Here is a 17,489-nt window from a genome sequence, read left to right on the forward strand (position 1 = left end):
ATTTCCACTTGACGCCTTCTTCAGCTGATGGACACTGGATTCTTAGGCTGGCACCTCCCTGATCATTCAGTTATTATCCACACCAAGCATCCATCCACATACATCCTCTATCTCTATTTTAATCACAATTGTTAATACAACAAAAGGGCGGGGAGTCTCTGGATGCTGTTTCTGTTGTTAGAGTATTGCTTTGAGTCTCTCTCTCTGTGAATTGCTTTGAGAATAGACTCTGTCTTAGAATGTACTAACACAATTAGCAGCTTGCAAGTTTCACACATAGAGGGAGAGAAACAATACCAAAAACCAAGAGACCTCTTAATTAGTAATACCCTGGAATTTAAACTCTGGGGAATCAAACTCATTTGTGATTTTAATACAAAACTTCTTTAATATGATCCAACATCAGGGCCTCAGTCTGTAAACTATCATGCATGCCAATTGTTTCTCATATTAGTGGAATAATCAAACCTCATACTCACATCTTAAATAAAGAAAGCAGTGGAGGTTTTAAGCTGTACAGGTCACATAAACGGCAATTTAAGGGCCTAATCCAAAGCCCACAAAAGTCAGTGGAAAACCAGACACCCATTATCTTCAGTGGTGTCTAGATCAAACCCAAAATTATGTGTGGTTGGGTGGGAGGAAGAAGTTACAGCTGCTTTAGACAATTTGTTTTGTAACTCCGATAGTGCTGTGTTTTTAAATGTATGTCAAGAGTTCCCCAAGCTTGAGATGGGTGCTCTTTGGTGTAATATTTTTGTTAGACTGAAATCAAAATAAATAAGTAGCCAATAAAACTAAAAAATTGGTCAAAGGAATAGAGAAGTGAAAAGGCTAGACAGATTTAAAAAACTATAATAAATCACTTACAATAATTAACCAACACCTTTAGGACATTTTCCTGCATAGTTCTGAGTTGAAGGTAAAGTTAACGGTTTACCTTGAAAATTTCCGTCTTGTCTTCAAATATCATAGCAATATATTTATAGTCAGCATAAGTCCAATATTTGGAGAAATCGTAGCAACTGAATGGTCTAGAGACACAAGTAGGCTGTCCACAAGTCCAGGCCAAAAACTCTTCAAGTGTAGCTTCCACATAACTGCACTTGGTTTCAAATTGAGGAGCTGGAGCAATATAAGAGAAGATAACATTACATGCATACTGAACACAGAGCTATAAAAATAGAGATAGGGTGAAGCACTTTAGTGGACGAAACAATAACTTCATCTCAGCTCGGCCCACTGATTAAATGCAATAAAAAATCCAAAGTGAAATTAGCTCAGTTGCCTCAGCCCAACACATAACTGAAAATAGACCACATCACCAAGCTCATAACTAATTTAACACAATTGACAGTCAGTCTGTCCTTTAATTGGTCTCTCTCTTTAAAGGTTCTCTCTCTCACACGTTCCCCCCCTCCTTCCCTTTATTGAGGCTTCTTTGATTTATGGAACTGGACTCTAACTTTTCTCCTCTCATCTAAGGGAATAACTAAATCAGCATCATTTTACAGAAGCAGCAAATAGTGGATCCCTACACATGTTCAATAACGCACCTGAAAGGCTGTCATTATTTTTCAGCACTTATGGATAAAGCATCTTGCCAGCCATAAAAGATTCACTAGGACCATTACCCCAATTGAAGGAAGCATTCTTTCCTCAGGAATATACACACAGGATAGGTAATTTTTATGTATTAAAAAAAAAAAAGATTTAAAGTACTTCCACAAATGGGAATCAGCTTGCAAGGCTGAATTCACTGAAGCTGACAGAATGGCTGTTTGGAAAAGCAGTGAAAAACACTCTGTATCTAACTCTGTTTGGGAAATATTTTTAAAACTTTGTTCAGGACATAAAGTACAGCCACAAAGATCTATGCTATAAATGCCTTGGAGCCTTCATTGTGCTCGGCGAAAAGGGATCATTAGTCCACATGTGGAGGGCTTCTGGCAAAAGGTTTGAATTTTGATTCAAAATAGCGCACAAATACACCCATCCCTCTGCCCAAAATCCTATTGTGTTGATCTGCATGTGCAGAGAACAGTGGCAAGAGGAAAAGTACCACAACAGAAGCAACCAAAATAAATAGGTGGATCAAGTCTAATTATTACAGATAATCCATGTGGCCAAGTCAGTAAAGATTTGCGATTTGTGGGGGATAATCAGCTGAACTTGAGCTCCTAGTATTGTTGTACCAATAAAATAAAAACCAGCAGGATCTTATTAAAGGGAAAAAGGCAAAATACCACATTTATTGTGAATACAGAAAGAATCATAGTAAGCAGTTAGTTATAGTTATAACATTCCATTCAATCTCATATTTAGTCACACATTCATTCATACAAACACACACACAGGTTCTGCAAGGTTGTTATCATAGTTACCAGCCTTAGAGTGCTCATGCCAAGCCACTGGCCAGGTGGCCTGGACATGAGGAGGGAGCAGGGCCTTGTCAGATGCTCATCTGATGCTCCTAGAAGTTGGTTTGCAGAATCAGACCCCAAAGTTCTCACTTTTTAGAGTCTATTTTTATAGGAATTTCTTCCTATGCCAGTCTATGGGAATTGCTTCATCATGCTGTTGCTGAATCAATCAGCAGATAGCACATTCCTGACGGCTCCAAGATGTTATCTTGTTCTTTGGTTCTCCCATTCTTGAGGCTGTTGGGTGGATTCCAGTCTGCTCTCCGGGGGGGGGGGGGGGGGTGTCCTCTGGTTATTTCCACTTGACGCCTTCTTCAGCTGATGGACACTGGATTCTTAGGCTGGCACCTCCCTGATCATTCAGTTATTATCCACACCAAGCATCCATCCACATACATCCTCTATCTCTATTTTAATCACAATGGTTAATACAACAAAAGGGCGGGGAGTCTCTGGGTGTTGTTTCTGTTGTTAGAGTATTGTTTTGAGTCTCTCTCTCTGTGAACTGCTTTGAGAACAGACTCTGTCTTAGAATGTACTAACACAATTAGCAGCTTGCAAGTTTCACACATAGAGGGAGAGAAACAGTACCAAAAACCAAGAGACCTCTTCATTAGTAATACCCTGGAATTGAAACTATGGGGAATCAAACTCATTTGTGATTTTAATACAGAACTTCTTTAATATGATCCAACATAATCCCCCTTTTGACACTAAGATTTATAATCGTCAGTGTCACTTTCTATGTAGCCTATTCAAGAGAAAGTACTGTGAGGCAATTTGAGTTTGTAATTCCAATTCATGCCACATACATGATCCTAGTGATGTATCTTTACTACAAGGTTCTGGGGCAACAGGCAAGGTGAGGCACACCCACTTTTGAGGAGTCCATTCAGTACAACCTCTAGTGTCCAATAGCTTCCCTCCCTCCCCAGCCCACTGGCTCAAGGTCCAGGGTAGCCAAAAGGATCCCATGTGTAATATGGGGAGTGGGTTAACCTTCAATACCTTTGCTTCCAGGGACTGTTGGTGTGCAATTTTGACAACAATTTCTCCCATTAACAAGTCTGGTTTACAATACTGGAAACATATTGCATCCATTCATATTGATAAGTGTCAAACAATGATCTCTTTCTTTTTTAACAAATGCATCAAACCCTTAATATTTCCCAATATGACCCAGAACATTTTGTGTTCCAAAGTAGCTAGTGCAAGTATCTGCATTTCAGTGCATCCCATAGCTATGGCTGTGTAGTTTCCTATTTCTAATATTTTTTTTTTCTTATGGATAAGCCATATGGTAGTATTAAGCCATTACTAAAGATTCCATTGGCCTTTTAGGTTACCCAGACCAATTTGGACCAAGTCTACATTGGCATGTACTTGTTTTTGTATCAGGCTGTCCTGTAGCTGGGACAGAAAGCTTAATTTATTTTTAAGTTCCTGCAGGTCTTCAGTATTTTTTTTTTTAAACACACAACAGTGCTAGCAACAACACAAAACACAAGACAAAACATAGAACACAGAACACAAAACACAATTTCTATTGTGACAGTAGATTCATGGTATTGGGTTGCTTTTCAGCTGGCAGCTTTTCCTGATTTTCTGAAAGACAAAAAGAACATGTTTCTACCCCTTTTGGGGTGGCAGATTATTGCTTAAAATATTTCTTTTACAAATACCCTTGCTGATTGCAGGCAAAACAGAGAAATTGCCCCCATATTTTCCTGTTTTTGTTCTATAGGCAGGCCAGGTTTCAAAGGCTTTTATCTTTTAAGGGTTATGGGGAAATTATCCCACTGTTTAGTCATTAAATCCCTGAGTTTTCCTTCTTATACAGCAGACCAAGTTTATAATGTTTTTCCTGCTGTGTTAAGCTTTAAGTTTTATTTACAGGTAATAACTGAGAAGCATCATTACCATACGACCTTAAAGGATTTTTCCAAAAATCATACACACTATATGTTGTTACAGGGATACTTATTATCATTAAATTTATTAAAATTATCTTGTTATCCCATGCCTTTTATTTAGACAATTTGTTTGCTGACCAGGCATGTCCTTTATCTGCAGCTCCTTTGTGCTGCTAGTTCTTTCCTTCCTTTATCATTTAGGTAATTTGCATTTTCACAGAAACTTCCTGCTTTTGGATTTAAAGCCATCAGCAGCTCAGAGACTCTATCTTAAAAGGGACACAATCAACTTTCACCAGAGTTTTGATTACTTTTAACTTCTGCTTCCAAAACACACAGCAATCTGAAAAACAAAACGCAACCTATTGTGGCTCCCTTTGGAGCCCTAATAGCATTTTAATTAAGTAGCATGGTATGTTTGCATTTCTTTTGCCCCTTCTACAATATACCCTGCACATGTTCTGGGGCAAATGCACATTCCTTCCATAGTTTAACTTCTATAACATTATGCAGATCCATTTTTACATAAGGTGTCACTATTTCTTTTTTTTTTGCTTACAGAGTTTTCATGTACCTTTATCAAAGTGACAGTCTGATTACTCAGAGCCATTTTAAGACTCAGTGTTTCTAACATTGCTCCTTTTTGTTTTGTGCACCTCACCCCTGCTGTTGCTTCAGAGAGGCACTGTCTTTTTTAATTTTTTTTTTTACTCCAACTCTCATCTGCTATTTTGTTACAAAAACAAACAAAAAAACAAAAAGAATCCAAATTTTTTTTTTATATTCTCCTGATTTTGACTGCCCTGCTGCAGCCACAACTTAAACACATTTTAAATTTTGTAAAGCATTGAGTTACCTTTTAAGGGTTAAATGCCAAATCCCAAAGCCAAACAACACTAATTACCTGTGTCTAGCAAAAAGGTCGGTCAGTTTTGCAACTTTGAATTAAAGAGTCAAATGGATTTTTAGTGGCATTATTTAAAACAAAAACAAAACTAACTGGTCCTTAGAACTTTACATATTTACACACACACAGACAGATACATACACGTTTTCTTTTCCTTAACATCCCTTCCACACTGCTCTGTTTTTTACATCTTACATTCCCTTTATACATTTGAGGCAGTTAAGTTCCAATAGAACCCTCTTATGTTCTTTTAGCAAATTTGACTAAATTGTCCAGTCAAATGATTTTAATCAGATAGTTTATTTTTGCCTGGCTAATTTACGGACATTCCTTTGGAAAAGGGCCCATTTTTCTTTCAGAATGGCTGCAAAGAAACCAAGAATGCTCTAACACTTTTCCTTTTTAACATTTTCGGTTAAAAGTTGTTTGGGTGAAATACAAAGTTTAACTGCTTAATTCCCTCCAGCCTCTGCAGAGTTAACTTTTTTTTTTTTTACACTCTCTTTTCTCTTTGTAATTATGCCTGGGGGTGCCGTACATAGGACCTTCTCCCCCTTTAGCTGCCTCCCACCAGCCTCTGCAGAGTTAACTTTTTCACTCTTTTTGTATTCCTGGAGTGCCTCTTTCACTATTTTCATCTGGCTTTGGGTATTTGTAGCCAGCACCTTCCAATTGTCTGCTCCCTTTTCCGTTTGTGCCTTTTCCTCTTTACATGAAGACAAGCGGAGGGAAAAATCCTTACATGCCTCCCACAACAACCAAATTGCTGCTGCATCTCTTTTGGCAGCACTAGAAGGTTTGTATATGAGGATATACTGAGCCAATCTATCCTCTAGGTCCGAAATAGTGCAGACATCAGCTAGGGCTTGTTTAGTCCAAGGACTGTGTCCACATTTTTGAAGGATTTGTTTAAAAGGTGTAATTTCTTTAACAAAAGGTGAGGTTGGAGTTCCTTCTGACTCCATTCCTCCCTCTGGTACTGGCTTACCCTGTTTTCTTTTAAACATCTTAACATGGATATTTCAATCTCTTTGTCACTGCTGGTATTACTTAGCAAGTGACACAGCCTAGATTCTGAAATCATAGCTTAATCTATGCGTTTTTCCCCTGCTACCTTCCCGGAGGCCAGCAGGTCCCCTGCTACCTTCCCGGAGGCCAGCAGGTCCCCTGCTACCTTCCCGGAGGCCAGCAGGTCCCCTGCTACCTTCCCGGAGGCCAGCAGGTCCCCTGCTACCTTCCCGGAGGCCAGCAGGTCCCCTGCTACCTTCCCGGAGGCCAGCAGGTCCCCTGCTACCTTCCCGGAGGCCAGCAGGTCCCCTGCTACCTTCCCGGAGGCCAGCAGGTCCCCTGCTACCTTCCCGGAGGCCAGCAGGTCCCCTGCTACCTTCCCGGAGGCCAGCAGGTCCCCTGCTACCTTCCCGGAGGCCAGCAGGTCCCCTGCTACCTTCCCGGAGGCCAGCAGGTCCCCTGCTACCTTCCCGGAGGCCAGCAGGTCCCCTGCTACCTTCCCGGAGGCCAGCAGGTCCCCTGCTACCTTCCCGGAGGCCAGCAGGTCCCCTGCTACCTTCCCGGAGGCCAGCAGGTCCCCTGCTACCTTCCCGGAGGCCAGCAGGTCCCCTGCTACCTTCCCGGAGGCCAGCAGGTCCCCTGCTACCTTCCCGGAGGCCAGCAGGTCCCCTGCTACCTTCCCGGAGGCCAGCAGGTCCCCTGCTACCTTCCCGGAGGCCAGCAGGTCCCCTGCTACCTTCCCGGAGGCCAGCAGGTCCCCTGCTACCTTCCCGGAGGCCAGCAGGTCCCCTGCTACCTTCCCGGAGGCCAGCAGGTCCCCTGCTACCTTCCCGGAGGCCAGCAGGTCCCCTGCTACCTTCCCGGAGGCCAGCAGGTCCCCTGCTACCTTCCCGGAGGCCAGCAGGTCCCCTGCTACCTTCCCGGAGGCCAGCAGGTCCCCTGCTACCTTCCCGGAGGCCAGCAGGTCCCCTGCTACCTTCCCGGAGGCCAGCAGGTCCCCTGCTACCTTCCCGGAGGCCAGCAGGTCCCCTGCTACCTTCCCGGAGGCCAGCAGGTCCCCTGCTACCTTCCCGGAGGCCAGCAGGTCCCCTGCTACCTTCCCGGAGGCCAGCAGGTCCCCTGCTACCTTCCCGGAGGCCAGCAGGTCCCCTGCTACCTTCCCGGAGGCCAGCAGGTCCCCTGCTACCTTCCCGGAGGCCAGCAGGTCCCCTGCTACCTTCCCGGAGGCCAGCAGGTCCCCTGCTACCTTCCCGGAGGCCAGCAGGTCCCCTGCTACCTTCCCGGAGGCCAGCAGGTCCCCTGCTACCTTCCCGGAGGCCAGCAGGTCCCCTGCTACCTTCCCGGAGGCCAGCAGGTCCCCTGCTACCTTCCCGGAGGCCAGCAGGTCCCCTGCTACCTTCCCGGAGGCCAGCAGGTCCCCTGCTACCTTCCCGGAGGCCAGCAGGTCCCCTGCTACCTTCCCGGAGGCCAGCAGGTCCCCTGCTACCTTCCCGGAGGCCAGCAGGTCCCCTGCTACCTTCCCGGAGGCCAGCAGGTCCCCTGCTACCTTCCCGGAGGCCAGCAGGTCCCCTGCTACCTTCCCGGAGGCCAGCAGGTCCCCTGCTACCTTCCCGGAGGCCAGCAGGTCCCCTGCTACCTTCCCGGAGGCCAGCAGGTCCCCTGCTACCTTCCCGGAGGCCAGCAGGTCCCCTGCTACCTTCCCGGAGGCCAGCAGGTCCCCTGCTACCTTCCCGGAGGCCAGCAGGTCCCCTGCTACCTTCCCGGAGGCCAGCAGGTCCCCTGCTACCTTCCCGGAGGCCAGCAGGTCCCCTGCTACCTTCCCGGAGGCCAGCAGGTCCCCTGCTACCTTCCCGGAGGCCAGCAGGTCCCCTGCTACCTTCCCGGAGGCCAGCAGGTCCCCTGCTACCTTCCCGGAGGCCAGCAGGTCTGGTTTAATCTGTTTTTCCTGCTACCTTCCCGGAGGCCAGCAGGTCCCCTGCTACCTTCTCGGAGGCCAGCAGGTCTGGTTTAATCTGTTTTTTCTGCTACCTTCTCGGAGGCCAGCAGGTCCCCTGCTACCTTCTCGGAGGCCAGCAGGTCTGGTTAACCTAATAGAAATGCCTAGCTCACTAGAGCTGGCGGTGTGCACACCAATATTTACAATAACTGAGGTTTTTTACCAATATTCCCCCTTTCGCAATTCTCCACCAAAATGTTGTACCAATAAAATAAAAACCAGCAGGATCTTATTAAAGGGAAAAAGGCAAAATACCACATTTATTGTGAATACAGAAAGAATCATAGTAAGCAGTTAGTTATAGTTATAACATTCCATTCAATCTCATATTTAGTCACACATTCATTCATACAAACACACACACAGGTTCTGCAAGGTTGTTATCATAGTTACCAGCCTTAGAGTGCTCATGCCAAGCCACTGGCCAGGTGGCCTGGACATGAGGAGGGAGCAGGGCCTTGTCAGATGCTCATCTGATGCTCCTGGAAGTTGGTTTGCAGAATCAGACCCCAAAGTTCTCACTTTTTAGAGTCTATTTTTATAGGAATTTCTTCCTATGCCAGTCTATGGGAATTGCTTCATCATGCTGTTGCTGAATCAATCAGCAGATAGCACATTCCTGACGGCTCCAAGATGTTATCTTGTTCTTTGGTTCTCCCATTCTTGAGGCTGTTGGGTGGATTCCAGTCTGCTCTCCGGGGGGGGGGGGGGGGGGGTGTCCTCTGGTTATTTCCACTTGACGCCTTCTTCAGCTGATGGACACTGGATTCTTAGGCTGGCACCTCCCTGATCATTCAGTTATTATCCACACCAAGCATCCATCCACATACATCCTCTATCTCTATTTTAATCACAATGGTTAATACAACAAAAGGGCGGGGAGTCTCTGGGTGTTGTTTCTGTTGTTAGAGTATTGTTTTGAGTCTCTCTCTCTGTGAACTGCTTTGAGAACAGACTCTGTCTTAGAATGTACTAACACAATTAGCAGCTTGCAAGTTTCACACATAGAGGGAGAGAAACAGTACCAAAAACCAAGAGACCTCTTCATTAGTAATACCCTGGAATTGAAACTATGGGGAATCAAACTCATTTGTGATTTTAATACAGAACTTCTTTAATATGATCCAACAGTATGACACTGTGGCCAAAAGGGTTAAAGCAATCCTTGGATGTATAAACAGGGGGATCTTGAGTAGGAGTTCGGGAAGTTATTATACCTCTGTATTTGGCTCTGGCCTGACCGCTGCTGGAATACTATGTCCAGTTCTGGGGTCCACAATTCAAGAAGGATTTTTATAAATTGGAGAGGGTTCAGAGAAGAGCCATGAGAATGATTAAATAAGAAAACATGCCTTATAATGATAGATTCAGGGACCACAATTTATGTCACTTAAGAAAGAGAAGGTTAAGGGGGTGACTTGATTACATTCTTTAAGCTACATGGGTAACAAATCTTTAATAATGGGGTCTTCAATCTAACAGAGGGATAACATGAGTCAATGGCTGGAAGTTGAAGCTAGACAAATTCAGACAGGAAATAAGGTTTCATTTTTTAACAGTGAGAGCAGTTAACCACTGGAACAACTTATCAAGGGTTGTGGTGGATTCCCCATCACTGATGATTTTAAAATCATGATTGGATATTTTCCAAAAAGATCTGCTGTAGGAATTGTTTTGGAGAAGTTCTATGGCCTGTGTTATACAGGAGGTCAGACTAGATGCCCACAATGGTCCCTTCTGGCTTTGGAATGTATTAATAAAAAGCTGCTGAAGAGGATGTTATTCAATCCCAAATCTGGGGTAGGCTGCAGTGCAGCTGTGCTATGGCTGCTTTTCCAGCCTTTAGTTTGAAATAATGTCCACAGTACCGCCATGCCTTGTACACTGGGATTCCTAGCCAATGGATTCACGTAACAGTGGAGTCAGAGGCCCTGAACTCTTTCCTTCACACAAATGTATTCAGAGCAGATATGGAAACCACCTCCCCACTGCACAGGTCCCCTTGCACAGCTACTCTGCCTTCAAACATGTGCCCTGTGCTAGGGGTATGATGGCAGTCCCCGGGCACAAAAGCCTTTGAGTGGCCTCTGTGCTAATGGGTGAATTTCCCCCTTTGGGTGGAATTTTGCAAAGCTCCAACGTTGGCTGTCTCTGCTCCCATTGAAGTCAATGGCAGATTTTTATCATTGACTTCAGCAGGAGCAGAGTTAGGCTAATGCTGAGCATGTCTGAAAACCCTTAGCAAGTAGGATGGGGAAAAAAATAGAACCCAGGGGTTGGAACAACTGTGTGAGTCTGTTAAATCACCAGCATCATCAGTTCTGTTACCATAAAGCTTGGCACCATTACAGACCAGAGCATTTTAAGTCTTCACTGCACAGAAGAATCAGCATGAACACTGGTTTTACTATCATTGCCCTCGTGTCCCAGGAAGATTCTGGTACACTATTTCAGGTCAAGGTCAAGTAACATGGGAAGGCGTATGTTGCTGTATCATAGTGCTCATCAACTTTGGCTTATCAGAGACCTTCATTTCCCATCACAGCTAGTCCTGCCAGCTTCAGATATACTCATCCAGACTGTAAAATGAAAGATTACATACTGTACTACAACCATTATTGATGGAAAAAATTACTACAGGCTGCCTGAATGGCAATGAAACAGCAGTAATTTAACCATGGACAACTTGCACGCAGCTGCTTAATAAGGGAATCCTTTTATTCTTGCACAATAGTAAGAGCTCTGGGGAAATTCCTCATTGCTCTGATTTTGTTATCATGGCAATTCCCATACAGTCTCATACATTGATGCAACTTATATCACTCTGGGGTGTGAAAAAGCCACCCCCCCCCGAGCATCGTAAGTTAGATCGACTTAAAGCAGCGTCTACACTGAGCTATCAGCAGGAGACACTCTCCCACCAACATAGCTTCCGCCTCCCATTGAGGTGGAGTAATTGAGCTGGTGGGAGAGTGCTGTCCCGTTGGCACAGCGTGTCTTCATCAGATGCGCTCCAGCGGTAGTGAAGACAAGCCCTTACAAACTTTCACTATCACCCTGTCGTTTTCCACTGTAGTAGTGTTGGTAGCAGCTCTCCGTCCAGCTTGTTTTCAAGTTTATTAGCTATGAATGTCAGATAAGCTTAGTATTTAGCAATATATAACTTGGCTTGGTGCGATATAAGGGCTTCCTCCAGAAATCACTTTTCCCTGCACAAGAACTGCACTGAAGACACAAGAAACTCCCCTGCCCCATCTTAAAATCTTATTTCTGATTCATCCTATGTGTTGCAGGTGAATGCTGCCTCCAAATATCCAGTCATTAATGCAGTGTACATCATTTTGCTAAAGGATGGGCTGATGTAAAAATTACATAAAAGGTATCAGAACTATTGAAGGCAGCTCAATATCTGAATTATTTTGATGAGAACAAAGAGTGCTCATGACACTGCCTGTTTATGAGATAAGACAGAAGCAACTATTTTAAAGTGAAGAAATAAGGGTATTTCTAACTTTCCATGTATTTCACACAAAGCTTTATTTGAAAAATTCCAACTATGAACAGTAAGTCCTCCAGACCGTTGAAGACTGTTGCTTCTAGGCTGTAACTTCCTCAGGACAGGGATCTTGGTTTAATTTACGTTTGGTTCAGCATCTATCGCACTGTGGATAATGAATAATAAACAACAACAAAAGCAAGTATTTAGAAAGTCTAGAAAAACGGAGAAGTCTACAGCAGCATGCATGCAATTGTCAGTGATCAGAATTGGAAAGCAGGAACACGAACAGGCTTCTGACTATTTAGTGACTGAAGAATTTTAAAAATGAGAATTCTTAGACTAAACCAAACAACTCTAAACTGGGCTAGCAGTGCTGTACATTGATGATATCTGAGTTTGATGCCTGTCACTGATCTCTCATTCCCTGCACTAGTGCTGTGAACTCAAACTTGTTAATAAGATGGAGTAGTTTGTGCAGAACATCATCTCACCTACCTGCTTAAGCACTGGCATTAACAGACGGCTGAGAGGGGAGATAAGTTTTCAAATATGTAAAAGGCTGTGATAAAGAGGTTAGTGATCAATTGTTCTCCATGTTCATTGAGGGTAGTACAAGAAGTAATTGTTGTAATTTGTAGCAAGGGAGATTTAGGTTAAATATTAGGAAAAACTTCCTAATTATAAGGATAGTTAAGCACTGAAATAGGATTACCTAAGGAGGTTATACAAACCCTGTCACTGTAGGGTTTTAAGAACCAGTTAGACAAATACCTAGCAGGGATGGTCTAGGTACATTTAATCCTGATTCAGTGAAAAGGGATGGACTAGAAGACCTCTTGTGGTCTCTTCCTGCCCTACATTTCTCTGATTGTATGATGCTAATTGCTGTTCCATCCAGAAGGATGGTGTCTGCAATGCAGGGCCTCTAAGTAGAAGTATGGAAAATGCAGTACCTGAAGGCTCCAATAAAGGTGCATGGCTCCACCTTTTTATTTATTTTGATTTATGTTAAAAAAAAAACCCACAAAAAAACAAAAACCACCCTACAAAACATCCATTCACACTTCTAGGGACCTTAAGTATTTAAAAATAACAATCCATGCAGAGAATAACTACTTAACAGTATAACAAAGCGCACACACACTCACATAGAAGGATGTGGAAAAATTGGAAAGCATCCAGGGGAGGGCAACAAAAATGATTAGGGGACTGGAACACATGACTTATGAGGAGAGGCTGAGGGAACTGGGATTGTTTAGTCTGCAGGAGAGAAGAATGAGGGGGGATTTGATAGCTGCTTTCAACTACCTGAAACAGGGTTCCAAAGAGGATGGATCTAGATTGTCCTCAGTGGCAGCAGATGACAGAACAAGGAGTAATGGTCTCAAGTTGCAGTGGGGGAGGTTTAGGTTGGATATTAGGAAAAACTTTTTCACTAGGAGGGTGGTGAAGCACTGGAATGCGTTACCTAGGGAGGTGGTGGAATCTCATAGAATCATATAGAGTATCAGGGTCGGAAGGGATCACAGGAGGTCATCTAGTCTGGGAGGGGAGGGCTCCTACCTCATACTGAGAGGGAGGGGCGATCAGCAGGTTATCTCAAGTGCCTATATACAAATGCACAAAGCCTTGGAAACAAGCAGGGAGAACTGGAGGTCCTGGTGAAGGCAAGGAATTATGACGTGATTGGAATAACAGAGACTTGGTGGGATAACTCACATGACTGGAGTACTGTCATGGATGGATATAAACTGTTCAGGAAGGACAAGTAGGGCAGAAAAGGTGGGGGAGTAGCACTGTATGTAAGGGAGCAGTATGACTGCTCAGAGCTCCGGTATGAAACTGCAGAAAAACCTGAGTGTCTCTGGATTAAGGTTAGAAGTGTGAGCAACAAGAGTGATGTAGTGGTGGGAGTCTGCTATAGACCACCAGACCAGGGGGATGAGGTGGATGAGGCTTTCTACCGGCAACTCGCAGAAGCTACTAGATCGCACACCCTGGTTTTCATGGGCGACTTTAATCTTCCTGATATCTGCTGGGAGAGCACTACAGCGGTGCATAGACAATCCAGGAAGTTTTTGGATAATGTAGGGGACAATTTCCTGGTGCAAGTGCTAGAGGAACCAACTAGAGGGGGAGCTTTTCTTGACCTGCTGCTCACAAACCGGGAAGAATTAGTGGGGGAAGCAAAAGTGGATGGGAATCTGGGAGGCAGTGACCATGAGTTGGTTGAGTTCAGGATCCTGACACAGGGAAGAAAGGTAAGCAGCAGAATACGGACCCTGGACTTCAGGAAAGCAGACTTCGACTCTCTCAGGGAACTGATGGGTAGGATCCCCTGGGGGACTAACATGAAGGGGAAAGGAGTCCAGGAGAGCTGGCTGTATTTCAAGGAATCCCTATTGAGGTTACAGGGACGAACCATCCCGATGTGTCGAAAGAATAGTAAATATGGCAGGCGACCAGTTTGGCTTAACGGTGAAATCCTTGCGGATCTTAAACATAAAAAAGAAGCTTACAAGAAGTGGAAGATAGGACAACTGACCAGGGAAGAGTATAATATTATTGCTCGGGCATGTAGGAATGAAATCAGGAAGGCCAAATCACACCTGGAGTTGCAGCTAGCAAGAGATATTAAGAGTAACAAGAAGGGTTTCTTCAGGTATGGTGGCAACAAGAAGAAAGCCAAGGAAAGTGTGGGCCCCTTACTGAATGAGGGAGGCAACCTAGTGACAGAGGATGTGGAAAAAGCTATTGTACTCAATGCTTTTTTTGCCTCTGTCTTCACGAACAAGGTCAACTCCCAAACTGCTGCGCTGGGCATCATAGCATGGGGAGTAGGTGTCCAGTCCTCTGTGGAGAAAGAGGTGGTTAGGGACTATATAGAAAAGATGGACGTGCACAAGTCTATGGGGCCGGACGCGTTGCATCCGAGAGTGCTAAAGGAACTGGCGGCTGTGATTGCAGAGCCATTGGCCATTATCTCTGAAAACTCGTGGCGAACGGGGGAAGTCCCGGACGACTGGAAAAAGGCTAATGTAGTGCCAATCTTTAAAAAAGGGAAGATGGAGGATCCTGGGAACTACAGGCCAGTCAGCCTCACCTCAGTCCCCGGAAAAATCATGGAGCAGGTCCTCAAGGAATCAATCCTGAAGCACTTACACGAGAGGAAAGTGATCAGGAACAGTCAGCATGGATTCACCAAGGGAAGGTCATGCCTGACTAATCTAATCGCCTTCTAAGATGAGACTACTGGTTCTGTGGATGAAGGGAAAGCAGTGGATGTGTTGTTTCTTGACTTTAGCAAAGCTTTTGACACGGTCTCCCACAGTATTCTGGTCAGCAAGTTAAAGAAGTATGGGCTGTATGAATGCACTATAAGGTGGGTTGAAAGTTGGCTAGATTGTCAGGCTCAACGGGTAGTGATCAATGGCTCCATGTCTAGTTGGCAGCCAGTATCAAGTGGAGTGCCCCAAAGGTTGGTCCTGGGGCCGTTTTTGTTCAATATCTTCATAAATGATCTGGAGGATGGTGTGGATTGCACTCTCAGCAAATTTGTGGATGATACTAAACTAGGAGGAGTGGTAGATACGCTGGAGTGCAGGGATAGGATACAGAGGGACCTAGACAAATTGGAGGATTGGGCCAAAAGAAATCTGATGAGGTTCAACAAGGATAAGTGCAGGGTCCTGCACTTAGAACGGAAGAACCCAATGCACCATTACAGACTAGGGACCGAATGGCTAGACAGCAGTTCTGCGGAAAAGGACCTAGGGGTGACAGTGGACGAGAAGCTGGATATGAGTCAGCAGTGTGCCCTTGTTGCCAAGAAAGCCAATGGCATTTTGGGTTGTATAAGTAGGGGCATTGCCAGCAGATCGAGGGATGTGATCGTTCCCTCTATTCGACATTGGTGAGGCCTCATCTGGAGTACTGTGTCCAGTTTTGGGCCCCACACTACAAGAAGGATGTGGAAAAATTGGGGAGAGTCCAGCGAAGGGCAACAAAAATGATTAGGGGTCTGGAACACATGACTTATGAGGAGAGGCTGAGGGAACTGGGATTGTTTAGTCTGCAGAAGAGAAGAATGAGGGGGGATTTGATAGCTACTTTCAACTACCTGAGAGGTGGTTCCGAAGAGGATGGTTCTAGACTATTCTCAGTGGTAGAAGAGGACAGGACAAGGGGTCTCAAGTTGCAGTGCGGGAGGTTTAGGTTGGATATTAGGAAAAACTTTTTCACTAGGAGGGTGGTGAAACACTGGAATGCGTTACCTAGGGAGGCGGTAGAATCTCCTTCCTTAGAAGTTTTAAGGTCAGGCTTGACAAAGCCCTGGCTGGGATGATTTAATTGGGGATTGGTCCTGCTTTGACCAGCGGGTTGGACTAAATGACCTCCTGAGGTCCCTTCCAACCCTGATATTCTATGATTCTATACCAAAATTAAATTAAATAGCCAGGGTTGTAAACATCCAAAGAGTAGACCACCGCATCCGGCATCCCATTACCACCCAAGCCCCCAGCCTTCCCCCAGCGCCTTAGCAGATGGTGTCATGGTTACAGGGCATGATGCATTTCAGTTCCCTTCGCAGGCCCTCTTGACTGCACCTCTCAGGTGACAGGCTTGGCTTTCGCCTCTTTTGAGGCTGGAACCCCACAATTCAACTACTTTTGGACTGGATCTATGCATTGCGGCTCCCTGTTTCTCAATAATACAATAGGGCCGGCTCTGTTTGGCGCCTACAAGAAAACTTTTCTCTAGGAGTCTGTGGCCCACAGTTGATTAATGGGACCCCAAACCAGCTTCTTCTCCTATTGTTTATTCATCCAAAGGTATTGTAGCAAGCAGAGAAAAGGGTCAAAACAATGAAAGTCTATATGCATTTTGTCTCACATAAACTTTATCCTTTCCTTGCAAGTTTTGCTAAGCTCCCCTCAGTCCAGCTATCTCCATCTCTGGGCTGGCAGAGGAAGAGACTGTGCAGCTAGTTTAGGTATGTCTATACATGCTGCAACCACATCTCCTGATTGCAGCGCAAGCATATCCTGTCAGAAACTAACCTTCAGCAGCTGCTACCTGCTCCCCCCACCTTCTTCTAGGCCAGTGGTTCCCAAACTTTAACAGCCAGCGAACTCCTTTCACTAAATTGTGAAATCTCGTGAACCCCCTCCTAAAAATGAATATTTCCAGGGATTTAAGTTTAAATTTCCTCCGCACGTCTCCTGCTGCTGAACCCCATTGACCACCCTGGTCAACTGAGCTCCACTGAGCTCAGGCTGCAGGTCCCGCTGACCGCCGGGGCTCGGGCTGCCAACCCCAATTGCCCGGCCCCGCTCTTCCTGGGGCTTGGGTTGCCAGCCTCGGGCGGAGTGCTGGGGTTCGGGCTGCTGGCTCCCCCGCTGATGGGGCAGGGCTCGGGCTGCCAGCCCAAACTGCCCTGCCCCACTCTCCCAGGGTCCTCTGGTTGCCATTAGTGAAATTTTTCTGGTGAACCCCTGTAATGTTCTGCAAATCCCCAGGGGTTCACAAACCCCAGTTTGGGAACCACTGCTCTAGGCAGAGGGCTTTGGTGGTTTAATGTCCCTTTGATCCTAAATTCTGGCCTTGAGAAAATAAAGCTGTTAATCTGGCTAGAGCTAGGCAGGTAGGCATTTCCTGATCAATAATCTCTCGAGCACCCTTGGTATTCTCTCTGGATGAATCTTTGTCATTGTTTTTATTCCCTGCTTGTTTTTTCCTAACA

At 45.2% G+C, this 17,489-nt stretch overlaps 1 protein-coding gene across 4 annotated transcripts in view; it reads right to left on the reverse strand.

Moving 5' to 3' along the window:
• The window catches only part of HSPBAP1 (HSPB1 associated protein 1), an 88,552-nt gene that overhangs the window by 37,652 nt on the left and 33,411 nt on the right, over window positions 1–17,489 (reverse strand). For all 4 annotated transcript variants that reach the window (XM_073305104.1, XM_073305102.1, XM_073305101.1 and 1 more), the window contains exon 3: window positions 941–1,125. In XM_073305104.1, the coding sequence (XP_073161205.1) occupies window positions 941–1,125 (185 nt within the window). The remainder of the gene's footprint in view (window positions 1–940; window positions 1,126–17,489) is intronic.

This window comes from Lepidochelys kempii, chromosome 11 (genome assembly GCF_965140265.1).
Source record: "Lepidochelys kempii isolate rLepKem1 chromosome 11, rLepKem1.hap2, whole genome shotgun sequence".
NCBI classification, from domain to species: Eukaryota; Metazoa; Chordata; order Testudines; family Cheloniidae; genus Lepidochelys; species Lepidochelys kempii.